Genomic DNA, 26668 nt, shown 5'->3' with positions numbered 1-26668 from the left:
TATGCTAAAAAAATGATTTTGACTAAAGTTCGCAAGATTGTAAAAAGGGTGGTTTTTGTAAGAAAGGTCGTCATGCTATACATTTTGAAAGACCTTTCCAACGAGTCCAAAACATTGAAGATCTGATAACCCTATCAAAAGTTATAAGCACTTAAATGTTATTTATACACTTTTTGGAGGCCGGATCTCAGATATTTTGATGAAAACGTTGTCCGGATCTATCATGCGACCCATCTTTGGATAGATAATTAAAAGACCTTTTCAACGAGCACAAATTGGATTGGAGATCTGACTACCCTATAAATAATGAGTCAAATTGATAAAACCCTGAAAAACACCGCCCTTTTGTGTCTATTTTGACCCGTTAAATTTTAGGAAGGCACCAACCACCTAAGGGTGGATTAAGTAACGTTTATTTTTAAAACCGGTGTATCTTCACAAGGATTGGACATAGGACAATGGCCAATATATAGACTTTTATGTAAATTGTCTGGGGAATCGATTCCCACTGTCGGTTTTTGCAAATTTTGATGTTTAGACCACTTTTCAAAAAAACAGTTTTAGTAAATGATTTTTGTATTTTTTTAGGAGAGACATACCATCCTGCATTTTTCGTGAGTCTTTTTGTAACTTTTTAGGCTATTATCACAACAATTTTGAACGAAAAAAAAATCCTGACATCACCTTTAAATTTAACTTTTAAACTTAAAAATTGAAAAATCTCATAGAATTGGCGTGTATTTTTCTTTCAGTGTATTTTTTTTTTCAGAAAGCCCGTCTAATTTCCTACAAGTTTGTCTTTGGCCACTTTTTGATACGATGTAACGGCTTAGAGTTACAGCAATAGAGGAGAAAAGCAACTCGCGACAAAATTTTGAGGCTAGGAATTTTGACAGCTATGATTTTCATAAAGTATTCGCCTCCTTTTCTCTCCCACAAAAAAAACTGGGGACAATGTAGCTGTCAAACTAGGCCAAAATGTTAAAGTCACTCACAAAATGAACTTTGAGTGATTTGAGTTCATTTCTGACGTCACGATTTTTTCCTCTATATTTAATTTACAAAATACAAAAATATTTAAAACCCTTACGCCCTTCTCAAATGTCATTTTCGAGTGCAACTGGCTCCATATACACAAAAATGGCTTATATAGACCTAGGTCTATATGTCTAAAAAGTTTCATTGAAATCGGAGAGGGTCGGGTACAAAAGTACCAGAAAAATTCCTGATTTGAGCTGGAATTGCTCTATATGTAAAATGCTTCTACGAATAACACAAAGAAAACCATTTTTTGATTGAAAACTTCTGAATCAAGATTTGAATGTTTTTCTAAAACAAACATGGCCGCCAAATGGCCGATCGGGAATGATGCCTTCCAGAGCCTTAAGTCCAACCATTCCTAAATCCAAGAAAAAAAAAAGTCTATTTCTTCAGAATCATCTCAAAATCTCCAACACAGCAGTTATGACTGACCTCCCTGGGCGCAATTACCAAAGTGTCATGTGCCCGTTTGCCCCCAAACCTCTCCCACTCCCACTTTAAGGGCAAATGGAGTTCCCCCTAACATGTGTCCCCCTTCATTAGCTTTTCCCGTTGGGACATGGTGGCGTCACCAACCGTTGTCCAGGGCCGACCCGGGGCGCTGCAGCAAACGGTAATGAACCTCACTTCTCCCCTCGCCAGAGACTAATCTTACCGACTAGCCGCGACTCATCTTCTCGGAGATTATTGCGATGATGATGACGGCGATTAGAGGAAGGGGAGACTCTGGTCCAGTGTGGTTGGCGCGCGTTCCGGATCGTTACGTTGTGTGCCCCTTGAGGTGGGATGGACCCTCCCATGGAGGGATTTTGATGATCACGTCGTTGAAATGGTGGAGAAAATGGCCAGACCACACCGAAGTTGAATTAAGGCCCCGATGTGTTAACAAGACATTTTGAGGTTTATAAATTAAGGGAGAGGAAAAAGGAATCTGTTGGAATGCCTCTCACTCATTCTCTAGCTCAGAGGGTACGCGTATTGCATAAGTTTTGGGTAATCACGACTTCTTTAACTTGTTAGATTGTAAAATTGAATTTTAGTTACATTACAGTGAATTGCATTCAGTTAAACCTACTTGTTCGATAACTGGGCTGAACTATCCAGATGCCATGGCACACTTTTTTGTAAACAAAAACAAAAACAAAAACAAAAACAAAAACAAAAACAAAAACAAAAACAAAAACAAAAACAAAAACAAAAACAAAAACAAAAACAAAAACAAAAACAAAAACAAAAACAAAAACAAAAACAAAAACAAAAACAAAAACAAAAACAAAAACAAAAACAAAAACAAAAACAAAAACAAAAACAAAAACAAAAACAAAAACAAAAACAAAAACAAAAACAAAAACAAAAACAAAAACAAAAACAAAAACAAAAACAAAAACAAAAACAAAAACAAAAACAAAAACAAAAACAAAAACAAAAACAAAAACAAAAACAAAAACAAAAACAAAAACAAAAACAAAAACAAAAACAAAAACAAAAACAAAAACAAAAACAAAAACAAAAACAAAAACAAAAACAAAAACAAAAACAAAAACAAAAACAAAAACAAAAACAAAAACAAAAACAAAAACAAAAACAAAAACAAAAACAAAAACAAAAACAAAAACAAAAACAAAAACAAAAACAAAAACAAAAACAAAAACAAAAACAAAAACAAAAACAAAAACAAAAACAAAAACAAAAACAAAAACAAAAACAAAAACAAAAACAAAAACAAAAACAAAAACAAAAACAAAAACAAAAACAAAAACAAAAACAAAAACAAAAACAAAAACAAATTTTTGTAATTTTTGTAATTTTTGTAATTTTTGTAATTTTTGTAATTTTTGTAATTTTTGTAATTTTTGTAATTTTTGTAATTTTTGTAATTTTTGTAATTTTTGTAATTTTTGTAATTTTTGTAATTTTTGTAATTTTTGTAATTTTTGTAATTTTTGTAATTTTTGTAATTTTTGTAATTTTTGTATTTTTTGTAATTTTTGTAATTTTTGTAATTTTTGTAATTTTTGTATTTTTTGTAATTTTTGTAATTTTTGTAATTTTTGTAATTTTTTTAATTTTTGTAATTTTTGTAATTTTTGTAATTTTTGTAATTTTTGTAATTTTTGTAATTTTTGTAATTTTTGTAATTTTTGTAATTTTTGTAATTTTTGTAATTTTTGTAATTTTTGTAATTTTTGTAATTTTTGTAATTTTTGTAATTTTTGTAATTTTTGTAATTTTTGTAATTTTTGTAATTTTTGTAATTTTTGTAATTTTTGTAATTTTTGTAATTTTTGTAATTTTTGTAATTTTTGTAATTTTTGTAATTTTTGTAATTTTTGTAATTTTTGTAATTTTTGTAATTTTTGTAATTTTTGTAATTTTTGTAATTTTTGTAATTTTTGTAATTTTTGTAATTTTTGTAATTTTTGTAATTTTTGTAATTTTTGTAATTTTTGTAATTTTTGTAATTTTTGTAATTTTTGTAATTTTTGTAATTTTTGTAATTTTTGTAATTTTTGTAATTTTTGTAATTTTTGTAATTTTTGTAATTTTTGTAATTTTTGTAATTTTTGTAATTTTTGTAATTTTTGTAATTTTTGTAATTTTTGTAATTTTTGTAATTTTTGTAATTGTTGTAATTTTTGACATTTATGTCATTTATGTCATTTATGTCATTTATGTCATTTTTGTCATTTATGTCATTTATGTCATTTTTGTCATTTTTGTCATTTTTGTCATTTGTGTCATTTTTGTCATTTTTGTCATTTTTGTCATTTTTGTCATTTTTGTCATTTTTGTCATTTTTGTCATTTTTGTCATTTTTGTCATTTTTGTCATTTTTGTCATTTTTGTCATTTTTGTCATTTTTGTCATTTTTGTCATTTTTGTCATTTTTGTCATTTTTGTCATTTTTGTCATTTTTGTCATTTTTGTCATTTATGTCATTTATGTCATTTTTGTCATTTTTTGTCATTTTTGTCATTTTTGTCATTTTTGTCATTTTTGTCATTTTTGTCATTTTTGTCATTTTTGTCATTTTTGTCATTTTTGTCATTTTTGTCATTTTTGTCATTTTTGTAATTTTTGTAATTTTTGTAATTTTTGTAATTTTTGTAATTTTTGTAATTTTTGTAATTTTTGTAATTTTTGTAATTTTTGTAATTTTTGTAATTTTTGTAATTTTTGTAATTTTTGTAATTTTTGTAATTTTTGTAATTTTTGTAATTTTTGTAATTTTTGTAATTTTTGTAATTTTTGTAATTTTTGTAATTTTTGTAATTTTTGTAATTTTTGTAATTTTTGTAATTTTTGTAATTTTTGTAATTTTTGTAATTTTTGTAATTTTTGTAATTTTTGTAATTTTTGTAATTTTTGTAATTTTTGTAATTTTTGTAATTTTTGTAATTTTTGTAATTTTTGTAATTTTTGTAATTTTTGTAATTTTTGTAATTTTTGTAATTTTTGTAATTTTTGTAATTTTTGTAATTTTTGTCATTTTTGTCATTTTTGTCATTTTTGTCATTTTTGTCATTTTTGTCATTTTTGTAATTTTTGTAATTTTTGTAATTTTTGTAATTTTTGTAATTTTTGTAATTTTTGTAATTTTTGTAATTTTTGTAATTTTTGTAATTTTTATAATTTTTGTAATTTTTGTAATTTTTGTAATTTTTGTAATTTTTGTAATTTTTGTAATTTTTGTCATTTTTGTAATTTTTGTAATTTTTGTAATTTTTGTAATTTTTGTAATTTTTGTAATTTTTGTAATTTTTGTAATTTTTGTAATTTTTGTAATTTTTGTAATTTTTGTAATTTTTGTAATTTTTGTAATTTTTGTAATTTTTGTAATTTTTGTAATTTTTGTAATTTTTGTAATTTTTGTAATTTTTGTAATTTTTGTAATTTTTGTAATTTTTGTAATTTTTGTAATTTTTGTAATTTTTGTAATTTTTGTAATTTTTGTAATTTTTGTAATTTTTGTAATTTTTGTAATTTTTGTAATTTGTGTAATTTTTGTAATTTTTGTAATTTTTGTAATTTTTGTAATTTTTGTAATTTTTGTCATTTTTGTCATTTTTGTCATTTTTGTAATTTTTGTTATTTTTGTAATTTTTGTAATTTTTGTAATTTTTGTAATTTTTGTAATTTTTGTAATTTTTGTAATTTTTGTAATTTTTGTAATTTTTGTAATTTTTGTAATTTTTGTAATTTTTGTAATTTTTGTAATTTTTGTAATTTTTGTAATTTTTGTAATTTTTGTAATTTTTGTAATTTTTGTAATTTTTGTAATTTTTGTAATTTTTGTAATTTTTGTAATTTTTGTAATTTTTGTAATTTTTGTAATTTTTGTAATTTTTGTAATTTTTGTAATTTTTGTAATTTTTGTAATTTTTGTAATTTTTGTAATTTTTGTAATTTTTGTAATTTTTGTAATTTTTGTAATTTTTGTAATTTTTGTAATTTTTGTAATTTTTGTAATTTTTGTAATTTGTGTAATTTTTGTAATTTTTGTAATTTTTGTAATTTTTGTAATTTTTGTAATTTTTGTAATTTTTGTAATTTTTGTAATTTTTGTAATTTTTGTAATTTTTGTCATTTTTGTCATTTTTGTAATTTTTGTAATTTTTGTAATTTTTGTAATTTTTGTAATTTTTGTAATTTTTGTAATTTTTGTAATTTTTGTAATTTTTGTAATTTTTGTAATTTTTGTAATTTTTGTAATTTTTGTAATTTTTGTAATTTTTGTCATTTTTGTAATTTTTGTAATTTTTGTAATTTTTGTAATTTTTGTAATTTTTGTAATTTTTGTAATTTTTGTAATTTTTGTAATTTTTGTAATTTTTGTAATTTTTGTAATTTTTGTAATTTTTGTAATTTTTGTAATTTTTGTAATTTTTGTAATTTTTGTAATTTTTGTAATTTTTGTAATTTTTGTAATTTTTGTAATTTTTGTAATTTTTGTAATTTTTGTAATTTTTGTAATTTTTGTAATTTTTGTAATTTTTGTAATTTTTGTAATTTTTGTAATTTTTGTAATTTTTGTAATTTTTGTAATTTTTGTAATTTTTGTAATTTTTGTAATTTTTGTAATTTTTGTAATTTTTGTAATTTTTGTAATTTTTGTAATTTTTGTAATTTTTGTAATTTTTGTCATTTTTGACATTTATGTCATTTATGTCATTTATGTCATTTATGTCATTTTTGACATTTATGTCATTTTTGTCATTTTTGTCATTTTTGTCATTTTTGTCATTTTTGTCATTTTTGTCATTTTTGTCATTTTTGTCATTTTTGTCATTTTTGTCATTTTTGTCATTTTTGTCATTTTTGTCATTTTTGTCATTTTTGTCATTTTTGTCATTTTTGTCATTTTTGTCATTTTTGTCATTTTTGTCATTTTTGTCATTTTTGTCATTTTTGTCATTTTTGTCATTTTTGTCATTTTTGTCATTTTTGTCATTTTTGTCATTTTTGTCATTTTTGTCATTTTTGTCATTTTTGTCATTTTTGTCATTTTTGTAATTTTTGTAATTTTTGTAATTTTTGTAATTTTTGTAATTTTTGTAATTTTTGTAATTTTTGTAATTTTTGTAATTTTTGTAATTTTTGTAATTTTTGTAATTTTTGTAATTTTTGTAATTTTTGTAATTTTTGTAATTTTTGTAATTTTTGTAATTTTTGTAATTTTTGTAATTTTTGTAATTTTTGTAATTTTTGTAATTTTTGTAATTTTTGTAATTTTTGTAATTTTTGTAATTTTTGTAATTTTTGTAATTTTTGTAATTTTTGTAATTTTTGTAATTTTTGTAATTTTTGTAATTTTTGTAATTTTTGTAATTTTTGTAATTTTTGTAATTTTTGTAATTTTTGTAATTTTTGTAATTTTTGTAATTTTTGTAATTGTTGTAATTTTTGACATTTATGGGTCATTCCATCTCAACTGTGCACGAAAAAATGCAAATTTGAAAATTACCCTCTCCGATCCTGCTCAAATTTGGCAGAGCTGTTGATACTATCAAAACATGCAAGAATCCCGAATTTCATCCAAATCGGACCACCCCCTCCATTTTTATACCTCCCCAAAATATCGACTTTTTGGCGATTTTTGAGCAAAACCCCTATCTTCAAACGGCGATAGCTCAGGAACAACAAATCTTAGAAGGTCGGTCTTAGACTCAATTTTGAAGGAAATTGGACGTAGAATCCATTTCCGTGATCAAAATGTTGATTAATTTATTTTTTCTACCTGTATTGCGCAATTGAAAACTTTAAACGGCCGTATCTCAAAACACCCCAACTTATTTTTTTTATTTGACCTCGCCATCGTGTTCTCCGGCCAATTTTACATAAGAATCACTTATCGACAGAAATGAATATGTTTCGTTCCAGAGATATCGAATTTTAAAGTTTAGTGTTTTCGAGATTATCTACATCAGCTTCATTCGTCGCATCACAGGCGGGCTGATCAATAACTGCTACCTGGTGTTCTGGGAGATGATTAATTTAATTTATATTTTTATAATTTTACGCAAATATTTATTCAAATGACTAATAGGGGAAATTCTCGTATGTTTGGCAGATTATGTCCTCGCTCCTAGTTTCGTCCAATTTGCTCATTTTCACTATTCAAACAACAAATTATGCAAAACTTTTGATAGAAACTTGCTTGTTCACTTCTTATTGAGCTATTTATCTCTCGATTTCAGTTGAAAACGCTTTTAATCAGCTGTAATTGAATGCCAAAGCGCTGATATGGCAACATTAGAGGAACGCTGGAATTAGATGCTGTTCCCCTACCTTGATCAATCTATTTTTGTGAAAGGAATATTTATTGGGTTATTTTGAATGCACCGTTTTTTACATGTTGCTAACCGTTTAAGAGTACCTCCGAGGCTATGTCTAGGGCCTTTATCATAAGTGGTAGCAAAATAGTGCCATTCGGCAAAAACCCCAAAACCTACTTTATTATTATTATTATTATTAAAGTTTATTATTGACACTTTACCATAATTTGGCAAATCTGATTTATGGTTTAAAAGATTGATAATATTAAATCAATTTTTATATTGTGAGCCAGCTTCATTTGATTAAAAGATGATTTTGGTCAAGGTACATTTAATTAAAATAAAATCCTTATACGTGAGGACAGCAGCCGTATTGTGTTCCAAGAATCCAAGAATGAAAGAAGAAAAAAAAACTGTTGTTCGGACGGTGTCGAAATCATCGCAACTAAATTAGGGGAATTAGCCGCTTTGCAGCAGATCAAACTTTGTGATTTTCTTACATTTTTCAGTTTTATAATTTCCTTCACTCCTTCACTAGAGTACAACGTATCAACAAATTTTATTCATTTTAATTCATATTTTTTACTCAATAATGTATCGTGCACTTATTGTTCAGTGTTACTAACAAGATTAATTACATTTTCCTGCTCGCTTCGTCGGAATCCAATTCTGCCCTTTACTGTGTGTCGTTATTGCTCTGTCCTGTGGGTTAGCACAGAAATTCACTTAATTAAATTTTTTGAGCAAATAAACATTCGCGATTATACTCCAGTTTCCTACAGTGTTATACAGTTATTTTTTGCCCAATTTGATAAAGATTATTTATGACGAAATATTATTTCAATAAATGGCCAGGTAGCAGTTATTGATCAGCCCGCTTGTGTGCTTCTAGCAGATGCGGCGAATGAAGCTGATGTAGATAATCTCGAAAACATTAAACTTTAAAATTCGATATCTCTGGAACGAAACATATTCATTTCTGTCGATAAGTGATTCTTATGTAAAATTGACCGGGGAACACGATGGTGAGGTCAAATCAAAAAAATAAGTTGGGGTGTTTTGAGATACGGCCGTTTAAAGTTTTCAATTGCGCAATACAGGTAGAAAAAATAAATTAATCAACATTTTGATCACGGAAATGGATTCGACGTCCAATTTCCTTCAAAATTGAGTCTAAGACCGACCCTCTAAGATTTGTGGTTCCTGAGTTATCGCCGTTTGAAGATAGGGGTTTTGCTCAAAAATCGGCAAAAAGTCGATTTTTTGGGAGGGTACAAAAATGGAGGGGGTGGTCCGATTTGGACGAAATTCGGGATTCTTGCATGTTTTGATAATATCAACAGCCCTGCCAAATTTGAGCAGGATCGGAGAGGGTAATTTTCAAATGCTGTTCCGCTTCAGATGGAATGACCCTTATGTCATTTATGTCATTTTTGTCATTTTTGTCATTTTTGTCATTTTTGTCATTTTTGTCATTTTTGTCATTTTTGTCATTTTTGTCATTTTTGTCATTTTTGTCATTTTTGTCATTTTTGTCATTTTTGTCATTTTTGTCATTTTTGTCATTTTTGTCATTTTTGTCATTTTTGTCATTTTTGTCATTTTTGTCATTTTTGTCATTTTTGTCATTTTTGTCATTTTTGTCATTTTTGTCATTTTTGTCATTTTTGTCATTTTTGTCATTTTTGTCATTTTTGTCATTTTTGTCATTTTTGTCATTTATGTCATTTATGTCATTTATGTCATTTTTGTCATTTTTGTCATTTTTGTCATTTGTGTCATTTTTGTCATTTTTGTCATTTTTGTCATTTTTGTCATTTTTGTCATTTTTGTCATTTTTGTCATTTTTGTCATTTTTGTCATTTTTGTCATTTTTGTCATTTTTGTCATTTTTGTCATTTTTGTCATTTTTGTCATTTTTGTCATTTTTGTCATTTTTGTCATTTTTGTCATTTTTTGTCATTTTTGTCATTTTTGTCATTTTTGTCATTTTTGTCATTTTTGTCATTTTTGTCATTTTTGTCATTTTTGTCATTTTTGTCATTTTTGTCATTTTTGTCATTTTTGTCATTTTTGTCATTTTTGTCATTTTTGTCATTTTTGTCATTTTTGTCATTTTTGTCATTTTTGTCATTTTTGTCATTTATGTCATTTATGTCATTTTTGTCATTTTTGTCATTTTTGTCATTTGTGTCATTTTTGTCATTTTTGTCATTTTTGTCATTTTTGTCATTTTTGTCATTTTTGTCATTTTTGTCATTTTTGTCATTTTTGTCATTTTTGTCATTTTTGTAATTTTTGTCATTTTTGACATTTTTGTCATTTTTGTCATTTTTGTCATTTTTGTCATTTTTTCATTTATGTCATTTATGTCATTTATGTCATTTTTGTCATTTTTGTCATTTTTGTCATTTTTGTCATTTTTGTCATTTGTGTCATTTTTGTCATTTTTGTCATTTTTGTCATTTTTGTCATTTTTGTCATTTTTGTCATTTTTGTCATTTTTGTCATTTTTGTCATTTTTGTAATTTTTGTATTTTTTGTAATTTTTGTAATTTTTGTAATTTTTGTAATTTTTGTAATTTTTGTAATTTTTGTGATTTTTGTAATTTTTGTAATTTTTGTAATTTTTGTAATTTTTGTAATTTTTGTAATTTTTGTAATTTTTGTAATTTTTGTAATTTTTGTAATTTTTGTAATTTTTGTAATTTTTGTTATTTTTGTAATTTTTGTAATTTTTGTAATTTTTGTAATTTTTGTAATTTTTGTAATTTTTGTAATTTTTGTTATTTTTGTAATTTTTGTAATTTTTGTAATTTTTGTAATTTTTGTAATTTTTGTAATTTTTGTAATTTTTGTAATTTTTGTAATTTTTGTAATTTTTGTAATTTTTGTAATTTTTGTAATTTTTGTAATTTTTGTAATTTTTGTAATTTTTGTAATTTTTGTAATTTTTGTAATTTTTGTAATTTTTGTAATTTTTGTAATTTTTGTAATTTGTGTAATTTTTGTAATTTTTGTAATTTTTGTAATTTTTGTAATTTTTGTAATTTTTGTCATTTTTGTAATTTTTGTAATTTTTGTAATTTTTGTAATTTTTGTAATTTTTGTAATTTTTGTAATTTTTGTAATTTTTGTAATTTTTGTAATTTTTGTAATTTTTGTAATTTTTGTAATTTTTGTAATTTTTGTAATTTTTGTAATTTTTGTAATTTTTGTAATTTTTGTAATTTTTGTAATTTTTGTAATTTTTGTAATTTTTGTAATTTTTGTAATTTTTGTAATTTTTGTAATTTTTGTAATTTTTGTAATTTTTGTAATTTTTGTAATTTTTGTAATTTTTGTAATTTGTGTAATTTTTGTAATTTTTGTAATTTTTGTAATTTTTGTAATTTTTGTAATTTTTGTAATTTTTGTAATTTTTGTAATTTTTGTAATTTGTGTAATTTTTGTAATTTTTGTAATTTTTGTAATTTTTGTAATTTTTGTAATTTTTGTAATTTTTGTAATTTTTGTAATTTTTGTCATTTTTGTAATTTTTGTAATTTTTGTAATTTTTGTAATTTTTGTAATTTTTGTAATTTTTGTAATTTTTGTAATTTTTGTAATTTTTGTAATTTTTGTAATTTTTGTAATTTTTGTAATTTTTGTAATTTTTGTAATTTTTGTCATTTTTGTAATTTTTGTAATTTTTGTAATTTTTGTAATTTTTGTAATTTTTGTAATTTTTGTAATTTTTGTAATTTTTGTAATTTTTGTAATTTTTGTAATTTTTGTAATTTTTGTAATTTTTGTAATTTTTGTAATTTTTGTAATTTTTGTAATTTTTGTAATTTTTGACATTTATGTCATTTATGTCATTTATGTCATTTATGTCATTTTTGTCATTTTTGTCATTTTTGTCATTTTTGTCATTTTTGTCATTTTTGTCATTTTTGTCATTTTTGTCATTTTTGTCATTTTTGTCATTTTTGTCATTTTTGTCATTTTTGTCATTTTTGTCATTTTTGTCATTTTTGTCATTTTTGTCATTTTTGTCATTTTTGTCATTTTTGTCATTTTTGTCATTTTTGTCATTTTTGTCATTTTTGTCATTTTTGTCATTTTTGTCATTTTTGTCATTTTTGTCATTTTTGTCATTTTTGTCATTTTTGTCATTTTTGTCATTTTTGTTATTTTTGTCATTTTTGTCATTTTTGTCATTTTTGTCATTTTTAATCATTTTTTGATTGTGTCTTCCACAATTTTATCCAAGACACTTTCCCTAAACTTCAACCTCTTACCTAAGCTTGATTCATGTTGCTCACAACATTGCACGCAACGTGATCCACATATTCCACGCAAGCAGATTCGACGAGTGGTTCGTGTCTGAGCTAATTCATATCGGTCTGACTTTTTGGTTCTTTTGACTCATTCCATTTCACCGTGCACTAATGATGTTTCACTCAAAAAGCAAAAACAAATCAGCTGCAATCAGTGGCAGTGCAAGAGTGGCAAATTTGCGGGTGAAAAATCGTTTTTTCGGTGCAATTTTCGTCCCGGATCGCGTCCAAACCGTGTGCAATAGCTAACCCGGGCCGCCGGGAGTGTTTTCCGCTAGTTTGTCCCGCCGGAAGCGGTCGATTCGGGGGCGAAAAGGGGCTTTTTAGTTTGTGGATTTTTTTTCTTTCGCGAAGAAAGAGAGTGTCGTCGTCGTTTTTTTCGTTTGACAGGAGCGAGAAAGAAGAAAGTAAAAACTTGTTGTCAACGTCCTTGCGGGGGCGGAAAGTGGCATCAAAACAAAAACAAACCGAGTTTGATCGCGTGCGGGATGATGTTGATGTTCGAGTTTTGAGTTGTTTTTTAAAGAAATTTAAATTAAAAGAGACTGCAAGATGTTTGGTCGCACGGAAACGAAAAAGGACAGCTTCCTGGAGCAAACGAAGGCGGCCCGGGAGGAACGGGAGCGGGAACGCGCCCAGGAGGAGCAGCGAGACCGGTCTATTGTTTTGATGCAGAAAACGGTCCGCGGATGGCTGGCGCGGACCAAGTTTCAGCGGATGATACTGTAAGTTGTTGGAATATTAAAAGTTTGAATGATTTGATTAATTTTTTTTATCTTTTCACTTCCAGCAACGACTTCGACACCCTTCTTCCCCCAGTCACGAATCCCTCGAAGGACATCGAACTCAAATCCGCGCTTCAAATCTACCACGCCGCGTCGCACTTTCTGCTCCAGTGGAAGGACCGGGATTCTTCGGATTGCTCCGCCAACCAGGACCGGCTGGAGCGTCTCTGTCGCTATCTGATCGCCAGCCTCGAGTCGGACTCGCCCAAGACCAGCTACATCGGGGTGGCGTTGAACAAGGAGCACAGTCTGGCCTGGATCCGGCACATCAAGAAGCTGCTCTACCGGTGCTGTACGGCGGTTGAGCGGCTGAGGCCGGAGTCCCACACGGACAGTATTTCGTTGGCGCTTTATTTGCACACTCTGGTGGCATTCACGTCGACGAGCAGTTGGGTGTTGTTGAGGAACAAGTCGCTGGTCGGGCTGAAGGCCGGCATGTTGCAGCTTTGTAGCAATATCATGGGCGAGTTGGTGCAGAAGGGCTTCTACTTGACGCTGCGGAACGTGCTGGTCAAGGGAACCTGCCGGACGGTCATCACCCTGAAGCCAATTTCCCTAACCGCGATCATGACGCTGGCGATTCGCCCACTAATCGGAAGCAACTTCAGCGACAACCTCATGTCCCAATTCCTGGTGCAGATCCTGTCCGTCCCCGGAATCACCTTCCAGCTCGAGCAGTTCACCCAAGAGTGCCTCCACAGCCTCGCCACCCACCACATCCTGGAGAAAACCCTCGACCTCCTGAGCGTCGATTCCTCCATGAAGTACGTCATCAACACCCTTCAAAACAGCAACCTTCTCTCCCTCCTCGCAAACCTCGTCCACCTCTACTACCTTGAACCCCCGGAAAACGCCGCCAAACTCGCCTACCCAACGTTCACCTTCGTCGTCACCCAACTCCTGAACGGCATCCTCACCAGCGTCGGCCAATCCGGCGGTGCCTTCTCCCAGTGGCACGAACTGCTCGGCTGGTTCACCCCCGGCAAGGAGCGTCTCCAGAACGAAAACCTCCCCCTCATCAAGAAGCAAATTCACCTGCTGTGGAACCACCGCCTAGTTAAACTCCTCCTCGGAGACAATCTCAAACAACTCTCAGTCGGATACGAAACCATCGAGTACACGATCCCCAGCGGAAACAGCACCGGGAATCTGCTGAAGCGGGCGCTCACCTTTGAGAGGAGTGGGGGAGGTGGCGGGTTGGGAACTGGACTGGGAGGGGACGGTGGCGGGAAGAAGAGCAATCGGTCCGCGTGTAGGAAGATTGGATCGGCGGAGGTCTCGCGGGTGGCGCTGACCTGTGCGATGTACCATGGTGCGTTGAACGCGCTGTCGCAGTTGCGACTGGATATTTTGTCGGGTGAGTTGTTCTGTCTGTTTCTTTAATAATATAGAAAACTCAACTGTAATATTGTAACAGACAATAATTTTTTTTTCATAAAGTTTTAAGTATTTTTCCGATCTGTGGTACAAATGTTCAAAATTTGAAAAAATCTTAAAGTGCCCTTTTTTGATTAGAAATACAAATATAAACGTTATACAATGTATATATTTTTAAAAATTTACAATTAGTTTTACAAGTTTGTTCAACGAAAATTTCAATTTTGGTCAATGATTTTTTTTTTGCTCACTGATTTTTTGGGGAATTTTTGAAGGAAGGAGGGGAACAAAAACTTGAAAGGGTCCAATCAAATTTGCAATGACCTTTTGAGTTTTGAAATTTCAAGGTTTTTTATTGTTTAATAATTTACCTACTCGTATTTTTGAAGTTTCAAATTTAATTTTTGGATTTTTTTTTGTTTTTATAATTTAAAATGCTTTTTTTAACAAATTTATGATTGTTTTTATTTATTTATTTTTAATTTGACTGCTTTTTTTTATTTTTATAATGTTTTGTATTTTATTCTATTTTTAGTTTTTTGATGTTATTTTTTTTGTATTTTTGTATATGTATTCTATTTTCCATATTTGAAAATTCTTCATCAAATGAAAATTTTAAATACTTTTTTAATGGTTTATTATTTTTGATTTTTCTTAAATGCCGATGAAAATATTTTTCAAGGTTTTTGTCCCTCGGCTCTGGGCACCCCGCCGAGGGGAAAGGGGGCAAAAAATTAAAAAAAAATGAAAATTTTAATAATAAGTAATAGTATTGACATTTGAATGAAAAAAGTGTTTCAAAATGCATTTTACACTAATTCATCTTTTTTTTGCAATCATTAGTTTCCGAAAAAATTAAGATTTTACGAAAACAACCGTTTTAAAGATAAAAATAACTTTATGCGGTACTCTGCCGTTCTACGCATAATTGTCCCATGTTCAAAAAAGTGCAACTGAGAAAAACGCTATTGAAATTTTTCGACCGATTTCTGTGTTTCTACGCATAATTGTCCCGTGGGTTTCTTTCCGCCCTATGTGTCCCTTATCGCCCCAGTTAGTAGTTTATCACTCTTATTTATGATCCTCTTGCTATACAAAAGGTAAACAAGACACAATGCTTCGGAAAACTGATAATTTCGTGAAAGAAAATACTTGGTGGGACAAATATGCGTAGAAGTGTAACGATGGGACAAACAGACTTGGTGTTGTTTTTGATGAGTTGCCGAACAAAGTACTAGATTTTATGTGTTTTTCTTAAAGTATACGACAAACTAAACTTAAAAATTTCAAAAAGTCAAAATCGTCCTAAAATGACATGGGACAATTATGCGTAGAACGGCAGTACTGTACATCGAAAATTTTAAAAAAATTCAAAGGGGTTTTGAATAAACCCAAACATGTTATAAATGATTCAAACGCAGGGGAATGAATTTTAAATTGATTCGAGCTGATTGCACTTCAATTTCCATTAAAATTTTGAAGTTTTTTGAAAAAAAAAATTGTTTTGCTATTTGTACCAGCTTAATTTTAGAATATTCTTTTTTTATTTGGCTGTTTTTGATTTTGAGTTTTTTTCTATGTCTCAAATTTGCGTTCTTTTTTATTGTTGCATTTTTTCAATTTTTGTATCATGACACTTTTGAAAAAAAATTGTATTTCTATATTTTTTGTATTTTTTTTCTGTTTTTATGTTAATTTCATATTATTTTTTTTTTAATTTCAGATCTTTTGAAAAAAAAAAGATTATTTTTCAATTTCCGTGTTTTTATTTTTTTTAAATTTTGGTACTTATTTATGCAATATTTTTTTCATATATTTTGTATTTTGAGATTTCAATTGATAATTTTTAATGTTCGTCTATTTTTTTTTTATTTTCATGTTTAAAAAAAAATAAAAAAAAATTATATTTTTTATTTTTTGGTTTGGATTTTTCATATATAAATATTTTTTTTAATGTTTGAGCCGTTTTCTTATTTTTGAATGTTAAAATTTGTCTATATTTGTATATTTGAATTTCCATATTTATTAATTCTAAAAAAATATATAAAAATTTCAAAACATTTTAAAGTTTGTTTTTTTTTTCAAAAAATTTCTGTTTTTTTTTATTTGGCTGTTTTTGATTTTAGATTTTTTTTTTATTTTTGTGTTTCTGTATTTTTGGATTTCATAGGCAAAAATTCTAAAAAAAAAACAGATTTTTGTTTATTTTTATTTTGTTTTTTTAATCTATTACTTTGTAACTATTTTTTTCCTATTTTTTAAATGTTAATTTCAAATTTAAAAATTATATAAATTCTATTTTAATTGTTTTTTTATTTTGCAGTTTTATTTTTTAAAATTTCAGAACCTTTGAAAAAAGATAATTTTTCAATTTTACTGTTAATTTAGTTTTTTTTTGAATTTTGGTACTTAATTATGCAATATTTTTTTCTATTTTAGTATTTTGAATGTTTTAGAATGAAAATTTCAGAACTTTTTTTTAGTCCTATTTTTTATTTGGTTGTTTTTGATTTTTATTTTTTTATGTCTTGAACTTTTGTATTTATTTATTGCTGCATTTCTTTTTGTCAATTTTTGTATTTAAAAAAAAAATCAATGTTATTTTTTTGCATTTCTGTATTTTTGGATTTTTATATTGTAAAATTCTTTAAAAATTCAGATTTCTTTTTGAAACTTTTTTTTCCTATTTTTAATGTTAATTTCAAATTTGAAAATTATGAAAAAAATAAAAATGTTTCACTTTGATGTTGTGATTTTGTAGTTTTATTCTTTTTCATTTCAGAAATAGTGCTAAAATGAAGCTTGAATTTGTGATATTATTGTTCACAATGATAAAGCTTATTTTTCTGAGTACAATGACCCTTTGTACGACCGCAAAGGATTTAAAATGGATTTTTAAATCAATTAAAAAAATACTTTGCGGCCCTCCTTGGCAAAAAAGTTCCTACTTGACAGCTCGTTCAAAGAAGACCATAGTTTAACAATTGAAAAAAAAGTTGTCTTTTTTTTTTTTTGCATGAAAATTAAAAAAAGTGATCAGAAATAGTTTTTAATCGTGTTTTTTTACCGTTGTACTTAAAAATATACATAGGGCTTTAGGACCAATTTTTTGAATGTTACGGAGTACGGAGCACGGAAAGAACGTGGTCAAAAAATATTGACAGCTGATTTTTAAAAACTTAAATCAAATTTGCAATCGAAAGTACTTTACCAAATTTTTGAAAAAATGCACCGTTTTGGAGTTGTAGTAAAATTTTTGGTTTTTATATTTTTGAAGTATTTTTTATGGAAAAAATATGTTTGAAAAGCTGAAAAAATCCTTTTGAGAAAATTAAAATCGGACAACTAGCTTCTGAGATAAAGCCTCACAAAGAATTCAAATCGATGAAAATTAGTTTTTCTTTGAGTCACTTAATTAGCCTGTTATGCATGTTAGCCTGTAAATCATTTGTCATTTGATTTTTTTTCCGTGTGCCTATTTTTCCAATTTTTCATCCTCAGCCAAATTTTGTTTATGTCAATTTTAAACAACACTTAAAAATCTTCTTTTTTCCTTCTCTCCAGGCCTCTGCTACAACGACACCGTGCTGCACGACCTGTGGCTGCTGCTCGGCTCGCTCGGCACCTCCTGCGGCCTCAAGGGCTTCATCGAGCTGCTCGCCGTCAACAACCAGCAGTCCTGCTACGAACCCCCACTCCTAATGCTGTCGTTGTTCTGCGACTGCATGACCCACTACGTCACGTGAGTGGAGTTCTACCTTGGAAGAGAACTTCAATAACTGAATTTTCTCTCATTTCTCATAGCATTCTGGACGACCTGGAGATGTACGAGCAGCAGACGCCGTTCACGCTCAACGATTACATCGCGCTGTCCCACTTCCTGAACACATTCCTGACGCGCACGATCCAGGACCAGATCTTCGACATCAAGACGGTGACGAGTGCGCCGCTGTTTGTGTCGATGCACACGCTGCTGCTGTGTCTGTACCGGCGGGACTGCCGCAGGTCGTTTGCTCCGGTGAACCATTGGCTGGTGCGGGACATTCGGCCGTCGCACTTTTTGACGGATTTGGAGAAGGGCAAGAAGCACACGCAGATCTTGCTGCAGAAGATGCCGCACATCATCCCGCACGAGGATCGCGTGCAGCTGTTCCGGAAGTTTGTCCAGAACGAGAAGGCGGTGCTGGGGTTGACCGAGTCGGCGTGTGCTTCGCCGAGTTCGGCACTGGTCACCGTTCACCGGGATCGGATCGTCGAAGATGGCTACCGGCAGTTGGCGGCGTTGCCTCCGCACGCCCTCAAGGGCGTCATCCGGGTGCGGTTCGTCAACCAGCAGGGACTGGACGAGGCCGGAATCGATCAGGACGGCGTGTTCAAAGAGTTCCTCGAGGAAACCATCAAGCGAGTGTTCGACCCATCGCTCAACCTGTTCAAAACTACAACCGAACAGCGACTCTATCCCTCGCCAACGTCTCACATGCAGGAGAACCATCTCCAGCTGTTCGAGTTCGTTGGCCGTATGCTGGGCAAAGCCGTCTACGAAGGCATCGTCGTGGACGTCCCGTTCGCCTCTTTCTTCCTGTCCCAGGTCCTCGGTCAAACCCACCAGGCTCTGTACAGCTGCATGGATGAACTCCCCTCCCTAGATAAGGAACTCTACCGCAGTCTGACCTTTATCAAGCACTACCAGGGGGACGTGGCCGATCTGGACCTGACGTTCAGCGTGGACGAAGACGTGATGGGGAAGATTGTGACGCACGAGTTGTACCAGGGTGGGAGGTCGCGCGGGGTTAACAATGATAACAAGTTGGTGTCACCTCATCAAGTCCTTAAACAACAAACTAACTTCTTGTCTTTTTTTGTAGAATCAACTACATCCACTACATGGCGTACTTCCGGATGCACACGCAAATACGGGACCAGACGGTAGCGTTTATCCGCGGGTTCCGGAGCATCGTCAACCCGGACTGGTTGGCGCTGTTTTCGACGCCGGAGGTGAGTCAATGAAGAACAATAATAATAAAAAAAGACACCGATTGGAAACTCGGAACTTGGAACTGCAAATCGCTACGTTTTGTTGGGTAAAATACGCTCTGTTGAACTCGCAACTTCGATGCTGTAGCACTGCAGGAGATGTGCTGGAAGAGGAGGTTAAGACGTATCAGAGCGGCGATGACGGAAACAAACTGAGAACCGGCTTCATAGTGTTGGGCAAGGTGTGGAGTCGTGTGAGGATTAAAGACCGTTTCTTCAACAATCACATCTTCAACGTACATTGCCAACACGAGGAATCATCCGATGCCAAGAAGGAAGCGTTCTACGCGAAGCTAGACCAAAAGTTCGACAAATGGACGTGAAGATCTTCATCGGAGATCTGAATGCCCGCATAGGAAGAGGAAGGTAGGAGATGTACAAGTCTACACACCGTCACGAACGATAACGGCCAGCGGTGCATCAACTTCGTAGCGTCCCGCGGAGCACGTTCTTCCTCGGAAAGACAAAAAAAAACGCCCAAGAAACGGTCAAGGAAAGGGTAACGAGGATTGACGTTTCCTCGCGCGGTGCTTGATTGCAATATGTTTTGATGAAAAAATCAAATAATTTAGAATCTCAAAACGCACAATCGGTTTTTGTTTTTGTTCTAAATGAAGTAACAAAACAAAAATAAGATCAAAAACTTTAAAACAAAAATTTTGAAACTCGAAGTAAATTTTATAAATTAAATCTGAAAATTTGAAAGTTTAAGTTTACAGAAATTCAAAAAATAAACAGAAGAACTCAAAAAATCTAAAATTAAAACTCAGTAAAAATTACATCTATAAATTCTAAAATGATTCTAAAATTTGAAAATGCAAGATTCGGAAATTAAAAATTTAAAAATAGAAGCATTCAAAATTTTAAAGTACAGAACATAAAATATCATATGTTTAATAATGCAACAATAAAAAAAAATAATTATTGAGGTTTTGCAGGTTTGAAGTACAAAGTCGATTATTTCTCATGATTCCCTGCATCAATCTAAATGAAACTGGTTGCAAAAGACGAGAAAAAGTTTTTGCTTTAAATTTTTGAACATCTTGTTTTGGGCGCGCTAAAATTTGTGAACTTTTTCTTTAAAAAAAAAACATGTATTGGAACACGAAAAAAATAGTTTCCCCTTGTATATCAATGAAATAAACAGTTGTATAGTTTATAACAGATGTGTTTAGGTATATTCAATATTTTTTATTGATTTTTGGCAGACTTTCTTGTCAAATAGTCCAAATTACTGTCTTTTTCTAATTTTGCAGTTTTCTCATAGAAAAAATAAACAAATATTGGAAAGTTGTACACCAAAATGTTGTAAATTTGTTTTTTAACCGAATCCGGCATAATTTTATAAAATTGTTGATTGTGAAGGAAAAAACACATTTTTTCGAAAAATCATAGGTCTACGCTACTTGTTTATAGGTGGCGACATGGGTATATAGCTTCACTGCAAAAAATCTATAATTTAAAAAAAAAAATTAAAAATATTTTAGAATCATAGAATTAGTGAACTTTCGAATTTTAGATGTTTTGAAGATTAGAACTTTAGAATTGTAGGATTTTTAATATCTTAGAATTTTCTAAAATTAAAAAATTCAGATTTCTTTAATTTTTAAAATTTTAGAATTTTATAGTTTTTGTAGTTTAGTATTTAGAACTTAAGAATTTTAGGATATTAGAAATTTTAGAATTTTAAAATTTTTAGAGTTTTAGAATCTTAAAGTATTGAAATTTGAGATTAATTGGATTTATAAATTTGTTTTTTTTTACGATTTCAGGATTTTTGAAAATTTAGAATCTGGAGAATATTCATAAATTCAAATGTTTAAAATTTTGAAATTTTGGATTTCCTTGAATTTTTCAAAAAAATAATAATTTTAGAATCTTAGAATTAATGAAATTTTGAATTTGGAGTTTTTGAAGTTGGAAAATTTAGAATTATGGGATTTTTGAAATTTTAGAATTTTCAAAATTCAGAAATTCCAGATTTTTTTTTTTTTTGGAATTTTAGAATTTTACTAGTTTAGTATTTTAGAATTTCTTAGATTGTAGAATTTTAGAAGTTTAGAGCTAAACAATTTTAGTATTTTTGAAATTGTATAATTTTTAAATTTATAAATTTAAGCTTTTTTTTATTTTTGAAATTTTAGAATTTTAGAATTTCACTAGTTTAGTATTTTAGAATTATAGAATTATAGAATTTTTGGATTTAGAATTTTAAAATTTTAGAATTTTAGAATTTCTGATTTTTAAAATGAGTTTTGAATATATAAATTTATGAATCTAGAAAGAGGTATACACGGCGTGTTTTCTGGGCAACCTTAAGGAGAAAAAATAGTCATCGCTACTTTCAAATGTGTCTTTTAGGAAATTTTCTCAGCTTTCCAATGCTTCTAAGAGCGAAATGTTTCATCGGGAAATTTCTGAGATATCTCTATTTTAAGTTTTTTGTTTTAAAATCCTTAATCATTTATTGGAAACTTTTTAATAACAGTCCAGGAAACTTGTCAAATGATGTGTTTCATGTGTCATTTACTCATCAAAATGTGCAAAATAAGACAAGAAACAACTTTGTAGAAGGTTGCAAACCGCTTAACATTTTGAAAATGAAGTTTTCACCGAATTTTTGAATATGTGGGATTTATTCAGAAATTAAAATCATAAAACCGCATTAAAATATTATGTTTACAAGAACAATTAGATTGTAACATAATTGTTGTGTACAAATAACACCGGTTTGCTCTGATCCAGTTTGGAATTAGCTGATAATACCGGATTTTTCACAGGTTTGAGATTGATAGGGTATTACAAGATTTTTATGAATAAATATCATGTTTCCTTAATCAAACATTAACCAGTTGCATTGATACAAAACATGTTGATGTTTAATACTCGAAATTGAACTGCAAACTACTGTTGCAAGCTTTAGGAGAAATACTTTTCATTAGTATAAAATGATTGTTTTAGTTTTTTTGTAATTAGCAATATTTTAGAAGTTTACGCTCTCTCATCTTCAATCTCATCTTTTAAAAAAATGTTTGATTTCCTGATTTTTGTTCAAATAATTTGAAAAGGAATTTTCTGTTTGTTTTTTTTTTTTTTTGAAATGATAAATAATATTGTTCGAACAAAAAAAAAGTTTGTGACGGTGTTTTCAGCAATCTGAATTGGAAAACTCGAGTTTTATTGCTACTTTTAAGTGCATTTTCAAAAGTAAACATTTTATAAAATTTTATATTTATTTCATACTCATGAAAATATGACTTTTGAAGCTTGCAACAGTAATATGTAGTACATTTTCGATTTTAAATCATATTTGTATTTATGTTCCTGGTTAATGTTTGTTAAAGAAAATATCAAATTTAATCATTAAAATTCAAAAATACCATTCACAATCACAAACCTGGAAAAGTTTTGGTTGAACAAGCTAAATCAGATCAAACACGTGATATTTGTACAATAAAAATATGTAATAATCTAATCATTCTTGTAAAAAATATATTTTTGCACTGTTTTATGAATTAAATTTCTGAATAAATCCCATATATTCAAAAACTCAGTCATAACATAATTTTCAAAATGTTTAGCGGTTTGCAACCTTCTAGAAAGTTGTTTCTTGTCTTATTTTGCACATTTTGATGAGTAAATGACAAATGAAACACATCATTTGATAAGTTTTCTGAACTGGTAGTATAAAGTTTCCATAAATAATATAGAAATTTAAAACCAAAAAACTTAAAATAGAGATATCTCAGAAATTTCCTGATGAAACATTTCGCTCTTAGAAGCATTGAAAAGCTGAGAAAATTTCCTATAAGACACATTTGAAAGTAGCGATGACTATTTTTTTCTGAAAAGTTTGTTCTAGAAAACACGCCGTGTATAAGGATCTTTGAATTAACAGTCACGAATGCTGCCGTTCTACGCATAATTGTCCCATGTTCAAAAAAGTGCAACTGAGAAAAACGCGATTGAAATTTTTCGTTCGTTTTTTTGTGTTTCTACGCATAATTGTCCCGTGGGTCCCTATTCACCCCATAAGTCCCTAATCATGCCAGTTAGCAGTTTATCACTCTTATTAGTAATCCTCTTACTATACAATAGGTAAATAAGACACAATACGTCGTAAAACAGATAATTTCGTGAAAGAAAATACTTGGTGGGACAAATATGCGTAGAAGTTCAACGATGGGACAAACAGACTAGGTGTTATTTTCAATGAGTTTCCGAACAAAGTACTAGATTTTATGTGTTTTTCGAAAAGCAAACGTCAAACTAAACCTTAAAATGACAAAAAGTCTAAATAGTCCAAAAATGACATGGGACAATTATGCGTAGAACGGCAGAATGTTTAATCGATGACGTTTAATTTTTTAACATTGAAAATCGAACTTTTAGTTGCTGAGACATCGGCATTAGAAAATTGAGGTTTGTTTAGGTGAGACCTAGAAAACAAAAAATTTCCTGTTTCTTTTTCTTAAAGCCGCTGTATCTTGGCAGCCAGAAGTCAATCTTCAATGAATCTTAGACAATTTAATAGCAAATTTTCTAAACTTTTCAAAACATTTTTTTTTAAAATGGTCACTCCGCTTTTTTTTGCAAATATTTTGCCGATATCAAACTTTCGGTAGCTATATCTTGAAAACGACGCACTCTATCAAACAATCTGTTAAGTACTTTTCGATTGCAAATTCAATTTTAAGTGAAAAATTAGGTCTAAAAATTGTCTGTTTTTTCGATTTTTTTAATTCAAAAATCACAGCTTTTTCAAAATATCATAACTCGGCGGAATTTCTTTTGATCATACTTCTCTTTGGCTCAAAAGTTTCGGGTTTATGACATATAAAAAAGTCTCGAAAAACAAAAAAAAACACGGATTTTGGGAAATTGAGTTTTTGTGAAAAAAATATTAATTAAAAATCGGCAAATATTCTTTCCCGTGTACCTATTTTTTTCTGAACAATCCTCACCTACAACTTACCAACATACCTACAACTTTGGCGAAGACACCAAATCTATCGTAAAATTCCTTCAAAAGTTACAGATTTTCTACTATTTACAATCATTGTTGTATGGACAGCTGCCAATGTTGTATGGAGACTTGTATGTGTGAACCAATGACACAAAAAAGCTTCTTTGGTCATAGGAAGTTTGAGCCAAATAAAAAAATATATCCTAACATTTCAAAAGGGCACATAACTTTTGTAAACAATAGTGTATCCCTTTCCCTCAAATGACAGTTTACATAAGGTGTGGAAGGGACATATTCTTGTCTAAAAAAGTTGTGTGCCCTAATGAAATGACAAGCACGAAATACAAAGAAAAAAAATCTAATCGAAAGATTTTAGCTTGTCTAGATTTAATAAAAATGTTAAATTTGTTTCCCGTTCCATCCTTTTTTTCTCCCGCAGCTCCAACGCCTCATCTCCGGCGACACCGCCCCGCTGGACCTGAAGGACCTGCGCAAGCACACCCAGTACTACGGCGGCTTCCACGACGGGCACCGCGTCGTCAGCTGGCTGTGGGACATCCTGGCCAAAGACTTCACCGAGGAGGAGAAGAAGCTGTTTTTGAAGGTGATTTTATTATCTCAGGTTTTTAGTTAGAATTTTTAAGTTAATTTGTCGATTCTTGCTTCCAGTTTGTGACGAGCTGCTCGAAGCCGCCGCTGCTAGGCTTTGCCCACCTGGAGCCGCCCTTTTCGATTCGCTGCGTCGAGGTCGGGGACGACGAGGACATTGGGGACACGGTGGGGTCCGTCATCCGCGGGTTCTTCACTATCCGCAAGAAGGACCCGCTGAACCGGCTGCCGACCTCGTCGACCTGCTTCAACCTGCTGAAGCTGCCCAACTACCAGAAGAAGAGCATGCTCCGGGACAAGCTGCGCTACGCCATCTCCAGCAACACCGGCTTCGAGCTGTCGTAAAGGAGCCGTACTAGATTTTACAAATTTGAGGTTATTTTTTATTATTTTTCGTTGTTGATGTAATTGTAACCGAAGAGATGTTATTTTTATACTTTCTATATTTAACCGAACAAGATGTAAAGTGTGTGCGTGTTTGTGTGCGTTTTTTGACGAAATCGAAAACCTTGAAGAGAAGAAAAAAAATGAGCTGGAAAATGAAGTGTAAAACTGTGATAATAAGTGTAATAATTTCAGCGCTGGATCGAAGGAAAATACAGAATAGCGAAAACAGAAAGAAAAAGTTTGAAATGAAATTATTTTTGCAACAAAAAAAAATCGAGCAAAACAAACAATATCAATTTATCAACATATGAGTTTGAAGCGTATCGAAAAAAAAACTCGTAGAAATATATTTGTAATATTCAGTGTTTTGTGTAATCAACCAGTACTACGTTGAAAGGGAGCAAGAAAAATAAGGAATTTACGCTTCCCGCCCCAGTTGAGATTCCTCTGCAAACGTCGACGTGCTGGGCTTTGATGTAAGTGTTATGTACATTAGTAAACATGAAAGGAAGGAAAAAAAATATCGTCGTGAAATCACGTAGAAAGTGCAACCGACTTTAATGTGGAGCAAACAAAAAATAATTGAGGCGAAATAAACGAACCAGCTGAGCAAAGTATTATTCGTAGCAAATGAATAGTTGTATTTTGAATTGATACGAATAATGAGAAAATCCTTTCTTTTTTTCTTTTTAAAGCTGCATCTTATTCCAGCGTGCCTCTAATGTTGCCATATCAGCACTTTGTCATTCGATTACCTACAGCTCATATAGTGATACATAGTTCAATAAAAAGTGAGCAAGCAAGTTTCTACCAAAAGTTTTCCAAAATTATTTGTTTAAATAGTGAAAATCAGCTAATTGGATGGAGTAAGGAGCGAGTGCTTAACCTGCCAAACATAAGAGAATTTCCCCTAATAAAAAATCACCTTTTTACAAAAAAAAAACTGACTAAATTATGTTATTAAAATATGCATAATTTATTTGGTGTGTACGAACAAAGTTGGCGTCAGAAGAATACTTTTTTTTTTGCTAACATGAAAATTAAGAAAAATCCGTATTTCTGAGTAAAGTTACCAAAATAAATAGCACTAATTTTTCAAATGGTGATATCTTGGAAAATGTTTCCTAAAGTTTTACAACTTTTGGGAGCTTTGGTCATAAAATTCAATATTATAGTAAAATGTCTAAAAGTGCTCAATTGGGTCCTAAAATGAAGCTTAGATTGCTGATATATTTTTTTAAAGCGATAAAGCTTATTTTTCTGAGTACAATGACCCTCTGTACGACCACAAAGAGTTTAAAATGGATTTTTAAATCAATTTTGAAAAATTAACGTCGCGGTCCTTCTTGACAGAAAAGCTCCTACTTGACA

General features: G+C 29.9%; 1 protein-coding gene across 1 annotated transcript; it reads left to right on the top strand.

Annotated features, from left to right (window-relative positions):
* The first annotated feature begins 12261 nt into the window (after nucleotides 1–12261).
* LOC120416566 (ubiquitin-protein ligase E3B) lies at nucleotides 12262–25923 on the top strand. Its single transcript, XM_039578298.2, has 7 exons — nucleotides 12262–12864; nucleotides 12930–14281; nucleotides 17866–18043; nucleotides 18106–19107; nucleotides 19167–19296; nucleotides 24741–24905; nucleotides 24971–25923. Exons 1-7 carry the CDS (start codon nucleotides 12692–12694, stop codon nucleotides 25253–25255), a joined length of 3285 nt encoding a protein of 1094 aa, XP_039434232.1. The 5' UTR covers nucleotides 12262–12691; the 3' UTR covers nucleotides 25256–25923.
* Nucleotides 25924–26668: the final 745 nt, after the last annotated feature.

The sequence above is a fragment of the Culex pipiens genome, chromosome 3, assembly GCF_016801865.2.
Source record: "Culex pipiens pallens isolate TS chromosome 3, TS_CPP_V2, whole genome shotgun sequence".
NCBI classification, from domain to species: domain Eukaryota; kingdom Metazoa; phylum Arthropoda; class Insecta; order Diptera; family Culicidae; genus Culex; species Culex pipiens.
The sequence above is the reverse complement of the archived record's forward strand: the minus strand, read 5'-3'. Positions and strand labels throughout refer to the sequence as shown.